The sequence below is a fragment of the Lethenteron reissneri genome, chromosome 3 (assembly GCF_015708825.2).
Source record: "Lethenteron reissneri isolate LAM-NWPU_2019-01 chromosome 3, ASM1570882v1, whole genome shotgun sequence".
Lineage (NCBI taxonomy): Eukaryota > Metazoa > Chordata > Hyperoartia > Petromyzontiformes > Petromyzontidae > Lethenteron > Lethenteron reissneri.
Genome location: NC_083781.1, coordinates 11336883 through 11360217, shown reverse-complemented (window position 1 = coordinate 11360217; position 23335 = coordinate 11336883). Strand labels below are relative to the sequence as shown.

The window sequence follows — 23335 nt, the reverse complement described above, 5'->3', positions numbered from 1 at the left end:
TTTAATTTATTTAAATTTTTTACTTAATTGACTTTACCGAAAAAACCAAAGAGTTCTAGATTTGAAGCTTTCGTGACTGCAAGGATTCATATTCTTAGGTTTTTTTGGTAAAGTCACGTAGGTAAAAAATTTAAATAAATAAAAGTAAAATAAAAATAAATAAAAATCACAACGTTTCGGAGGCAACTCACTTGATACAGCTATCGTGCTGTGACGGTTCCACCTGAAGACGGAAGCTTGTGTTGCCTCCGAAACGTCGTGATTTTTATTTTATTTTTATTTTACTTTTATAAATTTTAATTTATTTACCTACATGACTTCACCGAAAAAACCTAAGAATATGAAACCAAAGAGTATGGATTGTTACTTCTACTACTACTACTACGTACGGTGATTATTGACCCAGCAGCAGATTGACTCAACGAGTGGTCCAGCAGTGGGTCGAACGGAATTGACCCGGCAGTGCACGGATACACAGCTGTGCTGCCGATGAAAGTATTGTCGGTGTTTGAGATGAAGACAAAGATCTCCCCCGTGCTGTTGGGAGCAAGTGCTGCTAGCGGGGGGGGGGGGGGGGGGCAGCACCACGCCCGGCCGCCTTTGTCTCTCCCAGTGGCGATGTTTTACTACGTAGCGTGGCCAGGTACTCATTTGAGGCTGAGTCGACCTTGGGGAGGAAGCCCCGGACCCGGTTCGGATATAATCGTCACTCATAGGCAGAGTTTGACTTTTACATTTCAGGGGTGGGAGTTCGCTTTGAACCTCATATGAGGAATCGTGGGCGCACATAATTATTTTGTTTATTTTAAAATCTTAATTGTAAACTGCTGAAGACGAATTAATAAAGGTGCCCAGTTTGCGAGGGAGGGGAGGGGCATTGCCCCCCATGCCCCTCCCAAACTCCGCCCACGTCGTCATTGGTGCCGGTGGCCGTGAGCGGGAATCGAACCGGGACCTCCGCCGGGTTCGCAGCGCAGCGACGCTGAGGAGTTGAAGTCACGGCCACCTCCACCACCAACCCACCAACCCACCAACCCACCAACACACTCACCAACCCACCCACCCACCCCCACCAACCCCACCAACCCACCCACCAACTCACCCACCAACCAACCTCCCACCATCCCACCCACCAACCCACCAACCAACCCACCCACCCACCCCCACCAACCCACCCACCAACCCACCCACCCCCACCACCCACCTACCCCCACCAACCCACCTACCAACCCACCCACCAACCCACCAACCCACCTACCCCCCACCAACCCACCTACCAACCCACCCACCAACCAACCAACCCACCCACCCACCCAACCCTACCAACCCACCCACCTCCCACCAACCCACCCACCCACCCACCCTCTACCAACCCACCCACCTCCCACCAACCCACCCTCCACCAACCCACCCACCACCAACCCACCAACCCACCCACCACCAACCCCACCAACCCACACACCCCCCACCAACCCAACCACCCACCCCCACCAACCCACCCACCAACCCACTCACCCCCCACCAACCCACCCACCTCCCATCAACCCACACCCCCCACCAACCCACACACCCCCCACCACCAACCCACCCACCTCCCACCAACCCACCCACCTCCCACCAACCCACCCACCACCAACCCACCCACCCCCCACCAACCCACCCACCCTCACAAACCAAACTAAATGAGCTTTAGCCGGGCGTGCGCGTGCGCGAGACTAAGACGACGAAGAAGACGACGGAGTGAGAAAGTAAATAAATAAACGAAGCCAAACAACAAACGGGGGCGAAGTGAGATAGATAAATAATGAAAATATCCCCCTGCGTACACAAATAAAGACTGAGCGAGCGAGCGGGCCAATGAATGAACGAACGAGAGAGAAAGGCGGAGAGCGAGGAGAGGGAGCGAGATGCAGAAGAAGGTTCTACAAAAAAAGTGTGGGGGGTGGGGGGTGGGGGGGATGGAGCGCTCCCAGAGGCGCGACAGCAGACAGAGGCCACTTTGTGTTCGGATAGAATCGTGATGGACCCTGCCTGCCTGCCTGCTCCTCCTCCTCCCCGCGCCCTTTGTGTGGAGGTGACGACGCGTGAATCGAGAGGGGCTACGGACGGGAATGGGGTGGGTGGTGGTGGTGGTGAAGGGAGCGACGGCGGGGGGGGGGGGGGGCTGGGAGTAGGGGGAGGGAGAAGTAGTGGGGGGTGGTAAAGTCGGGGGGGTGGAGGGGGTCCCCACGTCGCCTTCTCTGGGTTCGTGTGTCCCCACCGCCGCCGATTCGTGAACTGCCTCGGCTTGCTGCGGAGTGCTCGTGAGGACGCCGCTGACGCAGTGGAGGAACTTGCGGGCTTATTGCCTCGGGGGCGGGGGGAGGGGGGGGAGCGGTGGCGCAGTGGTGAGCGCGCTGCGCTACGCACCCGGCGGGCCGAGTTCGATTACCGCTCGCGCCCATTAACACCGGTGACGATGATCTGAACCACAGGTCGACTCAGCCTCAATGGAGTGTCGGTGTGTAAACATCGCCACTGACCATTGACTGCTTTCTCAGTCAATGGTTAACCGGTTCTGGGCCTCCCCTAGGTCGACTCAGCCTCCAATGAGGCCGGTGTTGATTTGAGGTGCGGCTACTTAACAGCACCGGGGAGACAAAGGCGGCCGGGCGTGAGATGTTGACAACACCACCCCTCGTGTTCCGTGACGTCCTTCATCGGTGCCACTCGCGAACGGCGCTCGGCACCGAACATTCTGTTGAAATCAAATCCCAGACAATCAGGGCTCGAGTCGATAACATCGGCGGCGAGTCGTATTGCTCTCCCCTAGATCGGCTCAGCCATAAAACTGCTGCGGTGTGCAAACACAAAGGCGTGCCAGCCGACGTCCTTGACACCAGTTCCTACCGTGGAGGTTGGTCTGACCACTGAGCCATTGGCTCGTTATCGGTAAGATAAGCGCGCCACACTTCACTGCAGTTTTAGTACCTAGAAACCCCTTTCTCCCCCCACCCCAATTGCAAGGGTGAGGTGCAGGGAGTGGCTCGCACTGCTGCTCAATACAACATCTCAGCGAATAGCAATCGGTGCAAAAGCAACTGCTTTGCGAGAAGAATTGTTAGTTTTTTTATCTCTCTCTCTCGACAAACAGCGCACAAGCACCGTGAACGAAGCTGAAAACGTTTCAATCTTGATTTGAAGCTTTCGTGACTGCAGGAATCCATAACTCTTTGGTTCTTTCGGTAAAGTCACGTGGGTATAAAAAATTATAATAGCAGCAGTCCTCCTGCTGCTGTGTTTGTTTCACACCTGATGACGGCTGCTTGTGTTGCGATCGAAACGTCGTGATCTATTATTTTTTTATACCCACGTGACTTTACCGAAATAATCAAAGGGTATGAAAACGTTTCATTTCATTTGACCGGGTAAGGCCCCAAGTGAACCGTGTAGCTCTTTTTCAGAAGCAAATGACAGCTCAATGAAGTGGGCTTCTCGTGGGGGGGAAGATTGCCAGCAGCCAAAAACTCTAAACGCCGTGATGTTCATTCTAAATGTGGAAAGAGAGAAAAAAAACCGGAGGACATGGAGAGAGAGAGAGAGTAGCCTTTACCAGACTGTTGGGACAAGTGCTGTTAGCGAGCAATAACCTATGAAGGCCGGTACGGCATGCGAGGGGGTGGGTTGGGAGGAACACACACACACAGAGACACGCAGAGACACGCACAGTCGTACACACACACAGACAAAGATTCCCCCGTCCAGCCTTAACAGACTGTAGGGGCAAGTGCTGTTAGCGAGCACCTATGAAGGCCGGAACGGTACACGAGGGGGTGGGTGGCCAGCACCACGCCCGACCGCCTTTGTCTCCCTAGTGGCAATGTTTACACACCGCACCAGATACTCATTTAAGGCTGAGTCGACCTAGGGGAGGCCTGGGACCGGTTCAGATAATCGTCAATGGTGTTGGCCGTGAGCGGGAATCGAACCCGGGTCGCCAGGTTCATAGCGCAGCGCGCTAACCGCTACACCACCGCTCCCCACACACACACACCTACACACAAAGACAAAGATCCGCCGTATAGCCTTAACAGACTGTAGGGGCAAGTGCTGTTAGCGAGCACTTATGAAGGCCGGAACGGTACACGAACGAGGGGGTGCGTGGCCAGCACCACGCTCGACCGCCTTTGTCTCCCTGGTGGCGATGTTTACACACCGCACCAGGTTACTCATTTGAGGCTGAGTCGACCTAGGGGAGGCCCGGGACCGGTTCAGATAATTGTCACTGGGTGTTGTCCGTGAGCGGGAATCGAACCCGGGTCGCCAGGTTCATAGCGCAGCGCGCTAACCGCTACACCACCGCTCCCCACACACACGGACACACACACGGACACACACACACACGCGCGCACGCAACCCAGCCGCATGCACGCGCCACGCACTTACCAAAGTTGCAGAGCTGTGGACGCGCGTTTGGCCACCCGTCCAGGAATTTCACGATTCTCGGCCGACGCTTCGTCGCACGTTCCAATGCGTGCGATTAGAAGAAAAATTAACCCGTAAAAACAAAGTTTTTCACTATAAATCCTTCATATGCGTGGCATCGGGGCGGCTAGAGTCCTCTCGTCCTCTGGCTTGAGATGGCTGCCACCTATGGGTCAGATGATTGTCTGGCAGCATTAAACAATTGGTAATTAAATATTACAATTTTTCCCTAATCAGTGTAAAATTTTGGAAATGTTTTTTCACGAAAATGCATTGTCAAGCAACAACGAGTTTGTGTGCAAAATGTCAGCTCGATTGGATCACGGGAAGTGGGTTAAAAAACGACCGAAAGATTTGCACGGTCCTAAGCAAGCAAGCAAGCGAACTTAATATAAAGGATTTAAAAAAAGAACCGAGGACTACGGGAGAGCGAGAGGAACGAAGGAGCTCGCAGCTCCGGTGAAGAAAACGCGGCTGAGCGATGAACAATCCCCCCCACGCTCGTTCGCGCACTCGCTCAGTCACCCGTTCATTCATTCATTCTCCGGGCATTAGTCTGCCACTAGGCGTTCAATGTTGACGTGTGCGGTGGTCTAGCCTAGGGCACCCCCAGTGACAGCTGTCCCTGTGTGGTACAAGTCGACTCGGCACCTGGCCTGTAAACGGGCATTAGTCTGCTAGTCGGCAGCAATTAATTACTGCTCCTGCTGCTGCTACTGATGCTGCTGCTGCTGCTCCTGTTGCTGCTGCTGCTACTGCTGCTGCTCCTGATGCTGCTGCTCCTGTTGCTGCTGCTGCTGCTCCTGCTGCTGCTGCTGCTCCTACTGCTGCTGCTCCTGTTGCTGCTGCTGCTCCTGCTGTTGCTGCTGCTCCTGTTGCTGCTGCTGCTCCTGCTGCTGCTGCTGCTCCTGCTACTGCTCCTGCTGCTGCTCTTGATGTTGCTGCTGCTCCTGCTCCTGCTGCTGCTCCTGCTGCTGCTCCTGATGCTGCTGCTGCTCCTGCTGTTGCTGCTCCTGATGTTGCTGATCCTGCTGCTGCTCCTGCTGCTGCTCTTGCTGCTGCTCCTGATGTTGCTCCTCCTGCTGCTGCTGCTCCTGCTGCTGCTCCTGATGCTGCTGCTGCTCCTGATGCTGCTGCTGCTCCTGCTGCTGCTCCTGTTGCTGCTGCTCCTGCTGACTGCTGCTGACTGCTGCTGACTGCTGCGTGTAATCCCAATTGGAGCCTGACTCCCGCCGCGGCACGCAGCGGCCTACTGCTGCTGGTGACGTCAGGGGGAATCTTGAACGGCCACTGTGACGCAGGCGGCGCGTGGCGTTTGCCGTGGTCGTCACGGCAAGCGGCGGTGACCGGGGGGGGGGGGGGGGGGGGGCGGCTGGAATATCGAACGGCGAAGCTTCGCATCGGCGAAACGACGCCGCGCCCGCCGCTCTGCTTTGCCCCGACAGCCAAGTGCCGGTCGGCTTGCCTACCGCTCAACTGTAACTACCTACTCTTAGGTTTTTTCGGTAAAGTCACGTAGGTAAAAAATAAAATTAAAAGTTAATAATGGAAATAACATAAAATAATAAATCACGACGTTTCGGAGGCAACACAAGTCTCCGTCATCAGGTGGGACCGTCACAGCTAAAATTACTACGGTCCCACCTGATGAGGGAGACTTGTGTTGCCTCCGAAACGTCGTGATTATTTTATTTCATTTCCATTATTAACTTTTAATTTTATTTTTTATCTACGTGACTTTACCGAAAAAACCTAAGAGTATGAATCCTTGCAGTCACGAAAGCTTCAAATCTAGAATGTAACTACCTAAACTACCAAACAATTACTAAAGTAAACTAGACTTTTTTTCTCAATTCGACCAGGTGTAAGGCCCCTCTGAGCTACGCAGCTGTTTTACAGAAGCGAGCTTGACTATCAAACATGCTAACTCGACGAAGTGGGCTTACCACGTGGCAATGTGGAGCAGCCAAATGCTCGAAACGCGTGGCGTCCATTCTAAGGGCGAAAAATAAATCCGAAAGAGGAGAATCAACGTGGAGGGGAAAACCGGAAGACGCGGAGAAAAATCGACGCGACCACGGGAAGAGAGACGCGCAAACTCCAAATATACAGCAGCAGCAGGCGTCAGGGTCGAGATCGAACCCACGACCTCCTGTATACCAGGCGACGAAGTCAACATCTCCTAGCCACCGTGATGATGATGAGAGAGAGACGCGCAAACTCCAAATATACAGCAGCAGGCGTCAGGGTCGAGATGGAACCCACGACCTCCTGTATACCAGGCGAGGTAGTTAACATCTCCTAGTCACCGTGATGATTATGAGAGAGAGACGCAAACTCCAAATATACAGCAGCAGGCGTCAGGGTCGGGATCGAACCCTACGACCTCCTGTATACCAGGCGAGGTAGTTAACATCTCCTAGCCACCGTGTTCGGAAGAACACGCGACAGAAGCTGTGCGCGCGTGTGGTTTTTCTTCCTTGTTTAAAGGTCACGGTTATCTTTAAACAGGGTCCGCACACTGTTACCATTGACGAAAGGGTCACGTGCTTGTTCGTTGTTGTTCATGAGAGTTGTCTGTCCATAAGACGTTCAGACCGTAGACAAATAGGCCGTGTAAGTCACGTAGCGTGCCGGCCAAATCTGTCCGGAAATGACCTTTTATTCATAGACGCTGACTGCCCCCCGCGGCTGTGAAAGGGTGTATACCCCTGCACCTCCGATTAGCACGGGTGGCTACGTACGGTGCGAAAGAAGTTCACCACGCGTGCATACAACGCCGAGATTTCCAGCAAAGCCTCAACGAACGCCTGTTCGGGATGATCGATCCTGCTTGCAAATGTGTGGGAATTTTTTGTTTAGTAATAGGTTTTTACCCTTTCAACTGGTACAAAAACTGACACCTTTATACAAGGCATCATGTTTGCAATAACCACAACACAAGCAGTCAAAATGCAAACAAAAAGAAAACAACGCTGATGATGATAATGATATGCACTGTCCTTGAAGTTGATTGGTCCACACCCGAGACAGCTTTTCTTAGAGCCTAGTCTCTATTGGTGTTGGACCAGATGACGCCAAAAGGCGTACTAAGTTTTGGTTTTTTAATTCTCAATCATCACGATCATTAGCAGCAGCAGCAGCATCATCGTCATCAGCGTCATCATCAGCAGCAGCAGCAGCAACAGGAGCAGAATAGCAGTAGCAAAAAACAAAATTACGTGTTGCGTAAAATCAACCGGGCAGGTCGCGAGGGGTAAACATGCGGGTGACTGTCCACCTCTTGCAAGACGTCTTGGGCGCGCGCGTGGAAGAGGCAATTCAATTCCATGAGCCCCGACCAGCGGACGCCCTATCAAGCTCGCAAGTGCCCATCATGGAGTAGTCACTTTCAGGGCTGCACCTTTAACAGTTTTATGAATTACAGGGGGGGGGGGGAGGGGTTGGAGGTGGGGGGCAGAAATCAGGCGAGAGAGGCCACGTAGCGTGCGGAGAGGCGTGAGCGGACCTCTGAAAGGGGGGCGATTGGCTCAATTAGTGATCTGTCAGCGTCTGCAAATAATTAGACTTTGGGTTGATGTCAGGTTTTGTTTTGTGGGAGGGAGGGAGCAGTGTGGGGGTGGGGGAGGAGGGGGGGGTGTGCATGGGGGTAGGCTGGGAGCGGCGTTGCTGCGAGGCAGCAGAGGTACCCGAGTCCACGGTTCGTTGTTGGTGCTTTCTGTGGCCGGACATTGTGTCCCGGATAAAATGTGTCCCATTGTCCACGTGGAGCGATCGTCATCCCACCCCCCACCTCCCCCACCCCCACCACCCTCACCAACTCCCCCCCACCAACTCCCCACCACCACCACGTCCTCCCAGCTCTCTCTCGCTCTTTGCCTACTCCTCCTCCGCGCCCGTCCGTACAACTGCCGCCACACACGCACAGACGATGTGTTTATATGTGTGTGAACTGTATGTAGATTGAGGGACGAGGAATGGAGAGGGAGGGGAGGGGAGGGAGGGGAGGTGGGTGGGTGGGTGGGAGATGAGCGACGCTCTCCCGGCATCGGACGGACGGACAGAGGAAGAGGGGAGGAGGAGTAGGAGGGGAGGAAGAGGAGGGGGCTGTAAAAAAAAGGCAGAGGAAGACGGCGCGTGATTTATAGGCAGCGGCCGCTATTCAGCCGACAGCAAAAAGCTGAAGGGAACCCTTTGTGCGTAGTGTGTGGGGTGTGTGCCATTGTGAGGGTGCGACACAGCCACACACACACACACGCGCGCACGTGTGTGTGTGTGTGGCTGTGTGTGTGTGTGTGGTATGTCATTGTAAAGGTTGCACATAGACAAAGATTCCCCCCCCCCCAGCCCGTATAGCCTGAACCGACTTTTGTGGCAAGTGCTGTTAGCGAGCCCCTTCCGAAGGGCCGGCGTGGGTGGCCCGCCCGGCCGCCTTTGTCTCCCTCGTGGCGGCCATGTGTACGCAGCAGCGCGCTCAGTCCGCGTGTCTTCCCGTGTGTGTCCCTTAGACTGTGACGTCTACTGCAAGCCATCGAAGGGCAAAGTGAAGATCACGCTGCAGAAATACTGCAAGAAGGACTACGGTGAGCGCCGGCGTCACTGGTGCAACTGGTGCAACTGGTGCAACTGGTGCAACTGGTGCAACTGGTGCAACTGGTGCAACTGGTGCAACTGGTGCAACTGGTGCAACTGGTGCAACTGGTGCAACTGGTGCAACTGGTGCAACTGGTGCAACTGGTGCAACTGGTGCAACTGGTGCAACTGCACCGATGCCGGCAGTGATAATCGTCGAGGCGGTCCCCTGTCCAATTGTCTCTGCCACCAGATTCCCCCACTCCTCACAACCCCGCCCCCCCGCCCCTTCGGGCCCCGGTGCAGTTGCACCGCCTGCGCGCTCGGCAGCTTTGCCCCCCCCCCACCCCCTCACTCCCCGCCCCCACGGGGTGGTACCGTTGGTAGCAATTTGGCAGATTTGGAACACGCGTGGCCGACTCTGTTTGCGCATTGCATCGCAGGATCTTTAAGCGAGTGGATTGGTGAGTGGGTGAGTGGGTGGGTGAGTGGGTGGGTGAGTGGATGAGTGGGTGGGTGAGTGGGTGAGTGGGTGGGTGAGTGGGTGGGTGAGTAGGTGAGTGGGTGGGTGAGTGGGTGAGTGGTTGAATGGGTGGGTGAGTGGGTGGGTGAGTGGGTGGGTGAGTGGGTGAGTGAGTGGGTGGGTGGGTGAGTGGGTGGGTGAGTGGATGGGTGGGTGGGTGAGTGGGTGAGTGGTTGAATGGGTGGGTGAGTGGGTGGGTGACCTGCAGTGTGGTGGTTGAACACCTGCTGTGTGGATGAATGGGTGGGTGAGTGTGGATGAGTGAGTGGGTGAGTGAGTAAGTGTGTGAGTGAGTGGGTGGGTGAGAAGGTGGGTCAGTGGGTGGGTAGGTGAGTGAGTGGGTGGGTCAGTGGGTGGGTGAGTGAGTGGGTGGGTGAGTGAGTGGGTGGGTGAGTGAGTGAGTGGGTGGGTGAGTGGGTGAGTAAGTGGGTGAGTAAGTGGGTGAGTGAGTGGGTGGGTGACCTGCAGTGTGGTGGTGGTTGCACACAGCGTGGATGAGACGACACGGTGAGTCTGGATTTCTGAATGAACGTGCGACCCTCACGGGCACTGCAACCACAGCAGTCGAGCTAGAAGAGTGACAAGCAGGTGACTGCCCACCCGTGTGTCAGTGACTCGTGTAGCCCGCGTCACCGGCGTCTGGCGCCCGGCTTCGAACTCGGCAGCCTCTGACGAGCCACTTCCACCACGACGATTCTAACGCCCCCCCCCTGCACCCCCCCCCTGTACCCCCCTCTGCACCCCCCCCCCCCCACCTGCGCAGCGCTTCACCTCCACCTGGTGAGCCGCTCGGCGGTGCGCGAGTGGACGCGCTTCACCGCCGAGATCCGCTCCGTCTTCAAGTGGGGCGGGGGGCCCTCGGGCGTGGGGCCCCCCGCGGCCGCCCCCCCGGCGCCGCCTCAACCGGCCCCCCACGACGCGGCGACGTTGCGGCTTCGTGGCGGCAACGGCGGCGGCAACGGCGGCGGCAACGGCAACAACCGGCGGCGCGCGCGCGGCAAGAAACAGGGCAAGCGGCGTCACCAGCAGCAGCAGCAACAGCAGCAGCAACAGCAGCAGCAGCAACAGCAGCAGCAGCATCCGCAGCAGTGGCTGTGGATCCGCAGCAGGGACCTGGCGTGCCGCTGCCAGAAGCTGCGAGTGGGCCGCTCCTACCTGCTGCTGCTCAGCTCCTCGTCGCCGGCGGGGGGGGGCTCGGGCCCCCCTGCCGAGGCTCCCTCGCAGGGGTCTTCGCAGGGTCCCCTTCGCACCCAGCAGCAGCAGCAGCAGGGCCCGCTGGTGGCCGACCGCGCCAGCGTGATTGTGCAGTGGCGCGACGCGTGGGCACGCCGCCTCCGCCGCTTCCACCGCAGGGAGAAGAGCGGCAAGTGCGGAGTGCCCTGAGTCTCGGAGCCGCGGGGGGCGGGCGGGTGGGGGAGCGGGGGGCGGGGGGCGCGGAGGGCGAATTAGTCGAGTCCTAGACTTTGGGTGGTTCACCGCTAGGTCACTGGGTGACTCGGTGATAGGCAAAGTCCAGGTCTAGACTCTGGGTGGTGGGTGACTCAGTGATAAGCTGAGTCCAGGTCTTGACTCTGGGTGGTTCACGGCTAGGCACTGGGTGACTCAATGATAGGCAAAGTCCAGGTCTAGACTCTGGGTGGTGGGTGACTCAGTGATAAGCTGAGTCCAGGTCTTGACTCTGGGTGGTTCATGGCTAGGCACTGGGTGACTCGGTGATAGGCAAAGTCCAGGTCTAGACTCTGGATGGTGGGTGACTCAGTGATAAGCTAAGTCAGGTCTAGACTCTGGGTGGTTCACGGCTAGGCACTGGATGACTCCGTGATAGGCAAAGTCCAGGTCTAGACTCTGGGTGCTGGGTGACTCAGTGATAAGCTAAGTCAGGTCTAGACTCTGGGTGGTTCACCGCTAGGCGCTGGGTGACTCAGTGATAAGCTAAGTCAGGTCTACACTCTGGGTGGTGGGTGACTCAGTGATAAGCTAAGTCAGGTCTACACTCTGGGTGGTGGGTGACTCAGTGATAAGCTAAGTCCAGGTCTAGACTCTGGGTGGTTCACCGCTAGGCGCTGGGTGACTCAGTGATAAGCTAAGTCAGATCTAGACTCTGGGTGGTTCACCGCTAGGCGCTGGGTGACTCGGTGATAAGCTAAGTCAGGTCTAGACTCTGGGTGGTTCACCGCTAGGCGCTGGGTGACTCAGTGATAAGCTAATTCAGGTCTAGACTCTGGGTGGTTCACCGCTAGGCGCTGGGTGACTCAGTGATAAGCTAAGTCAGGTAGACTCTGGGTGGTTCACCGCTAGGTCGCTGGGTGACTCAGTGATAAGCTAAGTCAGGTCTAGACTCTGGGTGGTTCACCGCTAGGCGCTGGGTGACTCGGTGATAAGCTAAGTCAGGTCTAGACTCTGGGTGGTTTACCGCTAGGCGCTGGGTGACTCAGTGATAAGCTAAGTCAGGTCTAGACTCTGGGTGGTTCACTGCTAGGCGCTGGGTGACTCAGTGATAAGCTAAGTCAGGTCTAGACTCTGGGTGGTTCACAGCTAGGTGCTGGGTGACTCAGTGATGGGCTAAGTCCAGGTCTAGACTCTGGGTGGTTCACCGCTAGGCGCTGGGTGACTCAGTGATAAGCTAAGTCAGGTCTAGACTCTGGGTGGTTTACCGCTAGGTGCTGGGTGACTCAGTGATAAGCTAAGTCAAGTCTTGACTCTGGGTGGTGGGTGACTCAGTGATAGGCTAAGTCCAGGTAGAATCTGGGTGGTTCACCGCTAGGCGCTGAGTCACTCAGTGATCCTTAACTCTTCAAAAGAAAAATGAGTTTAGTCGTTTAGTTTAGATAGACGCGAACACACCTTTTTTTCCACTGCCTACATCCGAGCCAGCACGGTTCCCTTAACGGCACGGGGTGGGGTTTTGTTGTCATTGCTCCACTGGGGGTGTTAGCCGTGCCGGAACCGGAACCGAACCGTGATACGCCGCCGGCCTCATATTTGATCTGGCTGCCGCCTGATGATGCCCGGTGTCATCACTGGCGAAACGTGCAGGACATTACTAGACATTGGGTGACTTAACGCTAGGCGTGGGGTGAGTTAGTGCTAGACATTGGGTGACTTAACACTAGGCGTGGGGTGAGTTAGTGCTAGACATTTGGCATGGCGTTACAGTGCTGAGCATGGGGTGGGATAGCGTTGGCAATGTTTTTATTTAGGTTTTAGGGTCAGGTCAACCACTGTGTGTGTGTGTGGGTCTGTCCCACTGTGTGTGTGTGTGTGGGTTTGTCCCACTGTGTGTGTGTGTGTGTCTGTCCCAATGTGTGTGTGTGGGTCTATCCTACTGTGTGTGTGTGTGCGGGTCTGTCCCACTCTGTGTGTGTGTCTGTCCCACTCTCTGTGTGTGTGGGTCTGTCCCACTGTGTGTGTCTGTCCCACTGTGTGTGTGTGTGTCTGTCCCACTGTGTGTGTGGGTCCGTTTGGTACAGATATAATGGGAGGCTGATCGACGCCCGGGTGCGATCAAGGGATGGCTCCCTATTGGTCAACCACGTTATGTATGCCGATGATTTGGTAATAGCTGCTCATTCAGAAGAGGAGTTGGAGGCGCTGCTGCTGAGACTGGAGCGTGCCACTAAGAGGTGGGGCCTTACCATCAGCCCCACCAAAACCAAGCACCTGCCTGGGTATTTTGTACCATCGGACACTCCACCCCCACAACTCCCAATTGGTGATGGGGCAGTTGTGGAGAGAGTGGAGAGTTTCCCATACCTGGGCAGTGTGCTTATGACCGGCTCCAGTTTATCAGCAGAGGTCTCACTCAGAATCAGTCGAGCGGCAATATCTTTTCATCGGTTGCGTAACGCTGTGTGGAAGCTACCTGGTCTGTCGCTCCGCACGAAGCTTCAGGTCTTCTCGGCCACGGTCATTCCCTCCCTTCTCTACGCTTGCGAGACGTGGACCCCCCTGGTGGAGCATCTTCGCCGGTTGGAAACATTTAGGCTGGCCTGCCTACGATCCATCCTGGGTTTAACCAGGCTGGATTGTGTGAGGAGCTCACAAATCCTTGAAAGATCTGGGCAAAGTCCCATCGGTGAGCACCTCCGGCAGGCAAGGCTGCGTTGGCTGGGTCATGTAGCCCGCATGCCCAGCCACCGCATGCCTAAACAGCTTTTGTTCGGCCGGATCGAGGGGGCTAGACGGGCGCGGCACGGGCTGGAGAAGAGATGGAGTGATGTGGTACAGGAGGACGTGGAGCTGAGTGGACTTGCCGATGACTGGTACCAGCGGTGTCAAGATCGGCCTCAGTGGAGGAGGCTCGTGAAGGACGCTACTGGGCAGTTGGAGGCAGTCGCCCTCCAACAACAACGGAGGGCGGAGGAGCGACGCTCACAACAACGAGCGGAGCGCCGGGTGGCTAAAGCACAGCAAGTTGGCACAGTAGGGGGCACAGGTGGTGCATCAGCCAGTCATCTCGGTCATCTCGGTCAGTCGACCAGTGGCACCTGGGTCTGCCCCGTGACCTCCTGCCAGCGGGCTTTCGACACTTCACGTGGCCTCAAGGTGCACTTGGCCTGGCACAAGCATCGTGGTGACGTCACCGCCACTTAGTGGCGAATGGCGGTTGTTGTTGTGGGTCTGTCCCGTGACAAGCGAACCTTCACGACACTTCACGTGGCCCTCTCGAAGTGCACCTAGCCTGGCACAAGCGCCGTGGTGACGCCACTGCCACTCAGTGGTGAACTCCGTCTGTTGTGGAAAGAGGGCAGTTAGAATGTCACGTGCAAGCGAAATTCAACGTGTTGTACTGTATTTGTATGCTACTACGTCCATGCTCCCCGCTACCACCAACCCGCGCTGACCATTGCGATGAGGTGTGGTCAAATAACCCCCCAAGGTCACCTGCAGTCCGCGGAGATAGGCAGTCATCCAGCAGTGGCGTTGACAAGAGGTTTGCGCGCACGTGGATTGTACAAACCTTGCTTCATCTTGGTTGTCAAACACAGTGGGGGTCTCTCTCCCTCTCTGCTTAGCAGCTGGGATTACAATAATTAGTCCGTATTCTGGATTACAACCCCCACCACCACTCCCTCCACCGCGTATTTTCAAATGTGAAAGTCGAGGGCGCAGTGGTTCGTATAATTGCGGAGAATACGGTGAACGTTCGCGAAACAAAATTACCGAGCCAAGACGGCACACGACGACGTCTCATTAACTCAAAGCACTGATTAGACTAATGGACGAGTTGAGGTCTTAATTGCATTGCACATCAATTAGCGGCAATCAGCCATCGGGTTTGATAATATAATTAAACAAGCACAAAACTGCTATTGGAGGTAATGAATGCGGTATCGGTGCGCTGAGTCACTGGAGCATTCTGTGGATGAACGAGTGAATGGAAATCAGTCGGTCACGTCTCAGAAGCCGAGCGGGGATGAGCTTGGACATTTCTTGGATGGGGTAACGATATCAACAACAACAGCAACCACCCCCACCGCCACCACGGAGGCATGCCAGGTCGTGATATGTGGCTAAGGATCTGTGGTGCGTTGCGGAAAATTCACGGGGCGAATAGAGATGGGGGTGGTGGGGGAGTTGTTTGATAATTATTTTTTTCAACCCCTTTTAAATATTATATTTGGTATAAAACTAACTCTGGGTCGCTTCTGTCCGTGTGTGTGTTTGTACGTGTGTATTTGTACGTGTGTGTGTTTGTGGGTGTGTTTGCACGTGTGCGTGTGTTTGCACGTGTGTGTTTGTACGTGTGTGTGTTTGTACGTGTGTGTTTGTACGTGTGTATTTGTACGTGTATGTGTGTGTATTTGTACGTGTGCGTGTGTCTGTACGTGTGCACAGAGGAGCGACGCTCACAACAATGAGCGGAGCGCCGGGTGGCTAAAACACAGCAAGTAGGCACAGTAGGGGGCACAGGTGGTGCATCGGGCCAGTCATCTCAGTCAGTCCACCCATGGCACCTAGGTCTGTCCCGTGACCTCCTGCCAGCGGGCGGTCGACACTTCACGTGGCCTTAACGTGCACATAGCCTGGCACAAGCGTCGTGATGATGTCACCGCCACTTAGTGGCGAGTGGCGGTAGTTGTTAGACGTGTGTGTGGGGGGGTGGTGCAACAGTTAGCGCGCTGCGCTACGAACCCAGCGAACCGAGTTCGATTCCCGTTCACGGCCAACACCAGTGGCGATTATCTGAACGGGTCCTGGGCCTCCCCTAGGTCGACTCAGCCTCAAATGAGTACCCGGTGCGATGCGTAAACATCGCCACTGGGGAGACAAAGGCGGCCGGGCGTGGTGTGGGCCACCCACCCCCTCGTGTGCCCTGGCGGCCTTCACAGGTGCTCGCTAACAGCACTTGCCCCCAGAGTCTGTTAAGGCTATACGGGGGATCTTTGTCTTTGCTTTTTGTACATATCACAGCTGCGGTGATTAATAAATTAGCTGTCGGGTGGTTAAGGAGTCTCACATTGCCATATGACACTCATACAAACGGGTTCGTGTTTATAATAATAATAACATAATAATAATGATCATACGACAAGGCGAGATGGATGACATTCAGCACTGGTTAGATTCCTGCTGGGCAGTGCCAGGTTGCTGCTGCTGCTGTTGTTGTTGTTGCTTTGCATCTGCTGCTATTGTCTTTTCCACTGGCACATCCGGGCCATCACGGCACGGGTGTTGTTGTTTTTTTATCTCCTTCTATTGGGGCTGTTTGCCGAGCCGAGCCGGAGACATCTCGTGCTGGCTCGGGGCCAAATCAGGGCCAGGGATGACTCGTTCAGTTGCTTCATTGAATCTGGAATATTCCGGATCACAGTTCCCAGGAAGTTATTATATATATATTTACTGCCACATCACATCCATCCACGCCACATCAAATTTGATGAACATGAGTCTGCTCATCGGTCACAGTAATATAGGAGTATTATTCATAAGAATACTAGTGTGCTCTCGTGGTAGTGCCTTAACCCAATAATTGCTACTTCAAGCACAGGCAGGCGAAAGGGCAGCGTTCCTAGAGAGGTGGGGGTTGGGTGAAATCTTGAGCAAAAAGTTACGCTCCGGTGACGATCGCTTCGCGAAGCAATGTGTGTTCTTTTTAAACATCGTGCAACTAGTGGCCGAATCACACTCGGCTTCAATAACATCATCCGATCGGATGAGCGGGGCCTAAGTTCGCTTGGACAGGACACTTGGCTGGAAAGGACGATGGACAACAACAACAACAATCAACAACAACAACAACAATAATCAACAACAACAACAACGGGGTGGCAGCCAAGGGATGGAACGCATCCCGGGAGTACGTCTCGGCGCGGAGGAGATGGAGCGATGGAATCAGCTCGTCGTGCAGCCGCTGGATGGATCGTCGTATCGCAAGCGGATCGTGCGACGTGGCGGTGATGGCGGCGGCGGCGGCAGGGGCTTGGGGTTGACCATCATCCAGCAGTAGATTGACCATGGCTGCTGATGACGATGATGATGAGTGATGAATAAGTAAAACAACTAAAAACATCTTGTGATGTTTACTGCCCCGTGAGCTTCAAAAAATAATCGATTGTAATCGACGTCAACCGATGCGCCGTTGCAATCCCTCGTTGTGAAGTCGCCTCCACACATCACCCACGAGGCGAGCGCTCGAATCGCCCCCCGAAACTGCATAACTCGATCGCCTGCAGCAGAAACATTAAAAACCCCCACGGCTTTTTGGTGACCCCCCCCCCCTCCCCGAGTGAGTAGTCACCCAGCAAAGGCAAATCGCAGTTCAATTGCATCCAACCGTGTTGCGCGACTGTTCGCAAGCAGTTGCAGAGGCGCCCGCGTATGAGAGATCAATTTGCATGCAACCGGGTTGAATGCAACCGATTGCATGCAACCAGTCGCACAGAAAAGTCCACACGTAAGCTGCTCAATTGCATGCAACCGTGTTCCGCGACTGTTCGCAAGCAGTTGCAGAGGCGTCCGCGTATGAGATATTAATTCGCATGCAACCGGGCTGTATGCAACCGATTGCATGCAACCAGTCGCACAGAAACGTCCACACGTAAGCTGCTCAATTGCATTCAACCGTGTTGCGCGACTGTTCGCAAGCAGTTGCAGAGGCGCCCGCGTATGAGAGATCAATTTGCATGCAACCGGGTTGAATGCAACCGATTGCATGCAACCAGTCGCACAGAAAAGTCCACACGTAAGCTGCTCAATTGCATGCAACCGTGTTCCGCGACTGTTCGCAAGCAGTTGCAGAGGCGTCCGCGTATGAGATATTAATTCGCATGCAACCGGGCTGTATACAACCGATTGCATGCAACCAGTCGCACAGAGTCGTCCACACGTAAGCAGTTCAATTGCGTGCAACCGTGTTGCGCGACTGATTGCTCGGCCGGGCGCGGACGCGGCTTGCGTGGATTAATCGATTGGCTATGATTGCGCTGTCCGCCACGATGTGAACGACACGATGATTAATACATCGTCGGTAGTCCGATGTGGTGTGTCGGATGTGGGAGGAAAAAAACGAAAGTACAACAAAAATCGTTTCGGGCGGTCGCCGACTCGCCTACTCACCGGACGGACAGACGTGGCTGACATTAAGCCCTGGGCATCGTGGGAGTTAAACAAAATTTGGTATTCATCTTATTGGTTCTTTCAGTAAAGTCACGTAGAAGGGAAATAATAAAATAATAAAAATAAAACATTATAAAATATAATAAAAATAAAACATTATAAAAGAAATGTATTATTTCCCTTCTACGTGACTTTACCGAAAGAACCAAGAAGACGAATCCCTGCAGTCACGAAAGCTTTAAATCGAAAATTTGATATTTTTAAAGTTCGTGATCAATAGGGATCAGGACAATGGCCAGCCCCCAGTTTCATCCCAGGCGTGTCACGGGCGCCGATTTGTGGCTTCCCCGCAGCGGTTTTGTCCCGGACTCGCTTCAGTCAGTGATCATCGGCACGGCGGTAGCCCTTGGCGGCTATTAGCCGTCGCCTCTCTCACTGCCGCGAGTGTTCGCGGAGGTGGTCACTGGCTCCGGGTTGCATCCCCGCCCGACGCCGAACTCGCATTTCACGAGATTTTGGCAGACTTTCTCTCCGCCCTGAAAAAAAAATCTCGAGACGCGGCCAATGACTTTCCTCGGCGAGAGACAGAGGCGTTGCCCTGCAATTGCTCGCTCACGTCACTGCCGATGGCAAGGGGCCTCCACCATAGCGAACCCAAGCATGGTGGGGGGCGAGGTGAAGGGGGTGTATTTGGGCTACCAGACAGGTTTCAAGAGGTGAGGAGTTCCCACTCTCTACCCCACCACGTACGCGACCTGCCAATCGACTCGTGATGTTACCCATCTGACACTGCTACGTGGACAGAGGTGGCGGTGGTGGGTGGGCGGATGAGCGGGTGGGCACGGTTGAGAAATTGACGTAATTGTTTCAACTGCAGCGCCGAGAAATTGCATCGAACCGGCGACCTCTGGATTTAAAATCCACGACACCTTGGCAGGATCCGCTGCTACACGCTCGGGGCAGGTTTAGGACAACACTTTGCTGGCAATTGTCACTGGCTACGCTAGTTTTTTTTTAACTACGAGGCAACTGTTGCAAAGCAATCCATGGTCAAACAGCCCCCCCCCCTCCGCCACCGTTGCGGCGTGCTACCCGTTACCTGGTGAAATTGGCGTGGGGGTGTGTGCGAAAGATGCGTCGTGGGGGAGGAGCAGGGCCGGATCAAGATTGTGTAGGCCCCTGGGCAACAGGTACTCTGAGCCCCCGATAAACTTTTCAAAAGGAAAACAAAGTTCAAGAAAAATAAAATTGTATTTTCTTACAAGGCTGACAACAAATAAAATGCAGCATTCACAAGTGAAACTACTTTTCACATAATCTCTGGAGGCACTCCAGCCGGCGTAACCCCTTAAGCCCCGTGCCTTAATCCGGCCCTGGGGAGGAGAGAAAATGTGGAACTGGGTTCGGAGGATCCGCTGGGACTGGAGTTGAGTTGGAGCCGAAAGGGCCGCGATTTGGGCTTTTGTGTGTTTTGGGTCGCGGGAATTAATTTCTACCGAGATCTGGCAGCGACGTCGTGTCGAACTTGTCTGCGGTCCACTGGAGCCGATTTGATGATAGACATCGGGCTGACTGAGAAATATTGTCCGGGTTTGGACTGTGGGAAAATGTGGAGATCTTGCCACTCAGCCACCCATGAGAACAGGTTTTCCCCTTTTTCTGGCAGCAAAACAGGTGTTAAGATGTTAAAACAACAAACAGAAAACTTTTACAAGGAATCATGTGAGCATTAACCACAATACTTGTGGTCAGAATGCAAACCAAAAACATACTCTGATACCATTTGCATTGTCTTTGAAATTGATTGGTCCACACCAGAGACAGTTTTTTTTCGAGCCTCGTCTCAAACGGTATTAGACCAAAAGACGCCAAAACCTATTCTCATATTTTGGTACTGGCAAAGGAAATCCTATGATGTAGCTACTCACCCACCCACTTACTCATCCACTCACTCCCTTACCCACCCAGCCAGTTGCTCACCCACTCAGCCATTCACTCACCCACTCATTCACTCACCCACCCATTCACTTATCCACTCAGCCATTCACTCACCCACTCATTCACTCACCCACCCATTCACTTATCCACTCACTAACTTACCCACTCAGCCATTCACTCACCCATCATTCACTCACCCACTCATTCACTCATCCACTCAGCCACCCACTCACCCACTCGCCAACTCACTCACCCACCCACCTCATAGGGTTGCCACCCGTCCGCGAATTGGCATCAGCGTTCGGGTGTCAATAATTGATGTTGTTTTGCATTTCGTTGAACTTGATAACGAACCTAGGTGGGTGCTGACTGTGGATCAGGTGGGCAACCCCGAGCCCTGCAGGACACCACGGGGCGAAAACCTCCCGATATAAGATGTGGGGCCATGTTGGCAGCTATACTATCACTGTTTATGTCACGATGGGTTAGTTAGTTGTATTCGTTTAACGTACGCATACATTTTTTTAAAAAAATGAGCTGTATTTCTCTAGCTATATTTAATTGTTGGGGTTTTTTTATATTCAAATATATAAATGAGAATCAAAAACGTTAAAATGTGAATGAATGGAGAGGCTAGCTTATATAACTTGCAGTATCAATATTTATATGTACACAGTCGTTTTAAAAATTAAAAGCAAAAGTAGCGTTTGCTATATTAAGTCGGTACGCATCGTGTTTTAATAACGTAGCTTAATCGATGTCCGACTTCACCCGCGAGTTCATTATTAACTGGAATGAAAACGTCAATAGGTTTTGAAGTAAAAAAAATAATCGATCTTGTCATCGTCGTCGAGTTGTGAGTTGTCCTCTTTGTTTTTTTGTTGTTTGTCGTTGCTCTGTCTGACTGCCCCGGTGAACCTGCGACGTTCGGGCGACGTTGGGTCAACGGTTCCGACCTCACGCCAACGTCGACCCGACGTTGACCGTTGTTTACTGGGCGTGCAATATTACAATTGCTGCCCTGTCCTTTGGGTAATGAGACGCGCCGGAAAGTAAGACGCACCCCCACCCCCACATAAACAACGCGTGTCCGGTGTCAATCAAGTTACATGCAAACCTGGTCCAAAAGACAAAGGTCCCCCGTATAGCCTGCACAGACTGTTGGGGCAAGTGCTGTAAGCGAGCAACCTATGGAGGTCGGCACCGTGGCACGCACGGAAGGGGTGGGTGGCCAGCATCACGCCCGGCCGCCTTTGTCTCCCCAGTGGCGATGTTTACACACCGTTCTTATTTGAGGCTGAGTCGACCTAGAGGAGGCCCAAGATCCGGTTCAGATAATCGTCACCGGTGTTGGCCGTGAGCGGGAATCGAACTTGGATCGTAGCACAGCGCGCTAAACGCTACACTATAAAATACAAAGATCCCCTGTATAGCCTACACAGATGATTGGGACAAGTGCTGTTCCCGAGCACAAACACACAGATCCCGTGTATAGGTGGTTCCTACCAGTATACACCGTGTGGGTTGCCATCGATGTGTACGGACGCTGTATAGGCGATGCATGCGCGCCCTCTGCTGTTGACTGGGTCATGTGGCCCTCGCACGCCCAGGCGGTTTTAAACGGGCCGCGGGCACTGACTGGCTGGACGGGGGGAGCTGGGGATGCGGTACAGGAGGAGGAGGAGGATGCGGATGAGCTGAGTGGACTTGCCCCATGGATGGTGATAACTGGCGGCGTCAATATAATCGGCCTCTCTCTGTTGGGAGAGGAGGCTCGTGAAGGACACTGATACTCGGAGGTTGGAGGCAGTCGCCCACCGGCAACGACGGAGGACAGAGGAGCGACGCTCACAATAAACGGAGCGCCGGGCGGATAAAAGAGTGAGTTAGCACAGTTGGGGGGGGGGGTGGGCATCGGTGGTGCAGTCAACCCATGGCACCACCTGGGTCTGTCCCGTGATCTCATCCACCTGCACCTAGCCTGGCACAGCAGTCAACCCATGGCACCACCTGGGTCTGCCCCGTGACCTCCTCCTCCTGCACCTAGCCTGGCACATCAGTCAACCCATGGCACCTGCTGGGTCTGCTCCGTCCGTGACCTCCTCCTCCTGCACCTAGCCTGGCACAGCTGTCAACCCATGGCACCTGCAAGGTCTGTCCCGTGACCTCCTGCACCTAGCCTGGCACAGCAATCAACCCATGGCACTACCTGGGTCTGCCCCGTGACCTCCTCTTCCTGCACCTAGCCTGGCACAGTAGTCAACCCATGGCACCATCTGGGTCTGCCCCGTGACCTCCTCCTCCTGCACCTAGCCTGGCACAGTAGTCAACCCATGCCACCACCTGGGTCTGTCCCGTGATCTCCTGCACATAGCCTGGCACAGCAGTCAACTCATGGCACCTGCTGGGTCTGTCCCGTGACTTCCTGCACCTAGCCTGGCACAGCAGTCAACCCATGGCACCACCTGGGTCTGCCCCGTGACCTCCTACAGCAGCGAGTCTTCGACACTTCACGTGACGGCCTCAAAGTGAACCTAGCCTGGCACAAGCGCCGTGGTCACCGCCACTTAACGGATGTTGTTAAATGTGGCCTTAAGCGAGCAGTGTATTTGGTGCATGAGTTTGTAAACATCGGCACTGGGGAGACAAAGGTGGCTGCCCAAAAAAACACCGAACGTTGATTCAACGTTGGCCGAGGCGGGGTGCCCTGGGGGGAGGTGGGGGTGAGGGAGGTGTCGCTAGGCAACGGGTCCTTCCATTCCTAGTAAACACATTATTTGATGATGCTGCTGCTGCTGCAATGTTGGCACACAAGAAATAATATGTAACAATAAGCTCTACACACTCGTCAGAAACGCAGTGTGACCTTAAACAGTAAATTTATATAAAAGGCAACTTTTCGGGTGATTGCCCTTGTTAAACAGTACGCAAACATTTTGATTTAAAGCTTTCGTGACTGCAGGGATTCATATTCTTGGTTCTTTCGGTGAAGCCACGTAGAAGGGAAATAATAAAATAATAAAAATATAAAACAATAAAAATTCTCACGACGTTTCGACTGCAACACAAGCAATCATCATCAGGTGTGAAATCCACAGCAAGAACATTTTATTTGTCTTGCTGATGATGATGATTGCTTGTGTTGCAGTCGAAACGTCGTGAGAATTTTTATTGTTGAATATTAATATTATTTTATTATTTCCCTTCTACGTGACTTTACCGAAAGAACCAAGAATATGATCTTATTATTTTATTTCTATTATTATTTCTATTATTTTT

General features: G+C 54.0%; 2 protein-coding genes across 3 annotated transcripts in view; both read left to right on the top strand.

Annotated features, from left to right (window-relative positions):
- Positions 1-10945, top strand: part of LOC133346159 (netrin-1-like) — a 35909-nt gene extending 24964 nt beyond the window's left edge. For both annotated transcript variants that reach the window (XM_061557626.1, XM_061557617.1), the window contains exons 8-9: positions 8973-9047; positions 10323-10945. In XM_061557626.1, coding sequence (XP_061413610.1) covers positions 8973-9047; positions 10323-10942 — 695 coding nt within the window. In that variant the 3' untranslated portion in view covers positions 10943-10945. The remainder of the gene's footprint in view (positions 1-8972; positions 9048-10322) is intronic.
- A 54-nt stretch (positions 10946-10999) lies between these two features.
- Positions 11000-20858, top strand: LOC133346450 (uncharacterized). The gene is made up of 2 exons (XM_061558026.1): positions 11000-11440; positions 11546-20858. Exon 2 carries the CDS (start codon positions 13097-13099, stop codon positions 14150-14152), a length of 1056 nt encoding a protein of 351 aa, XP_061414010.1. The 5' UTR covers positions 11000-11440; positions 11546-13096; the 3' UTR covers positions 14153-20858.
- The last annotated feature ends 2477 nt before the right edge of the window (positions 20859-23335 follow it).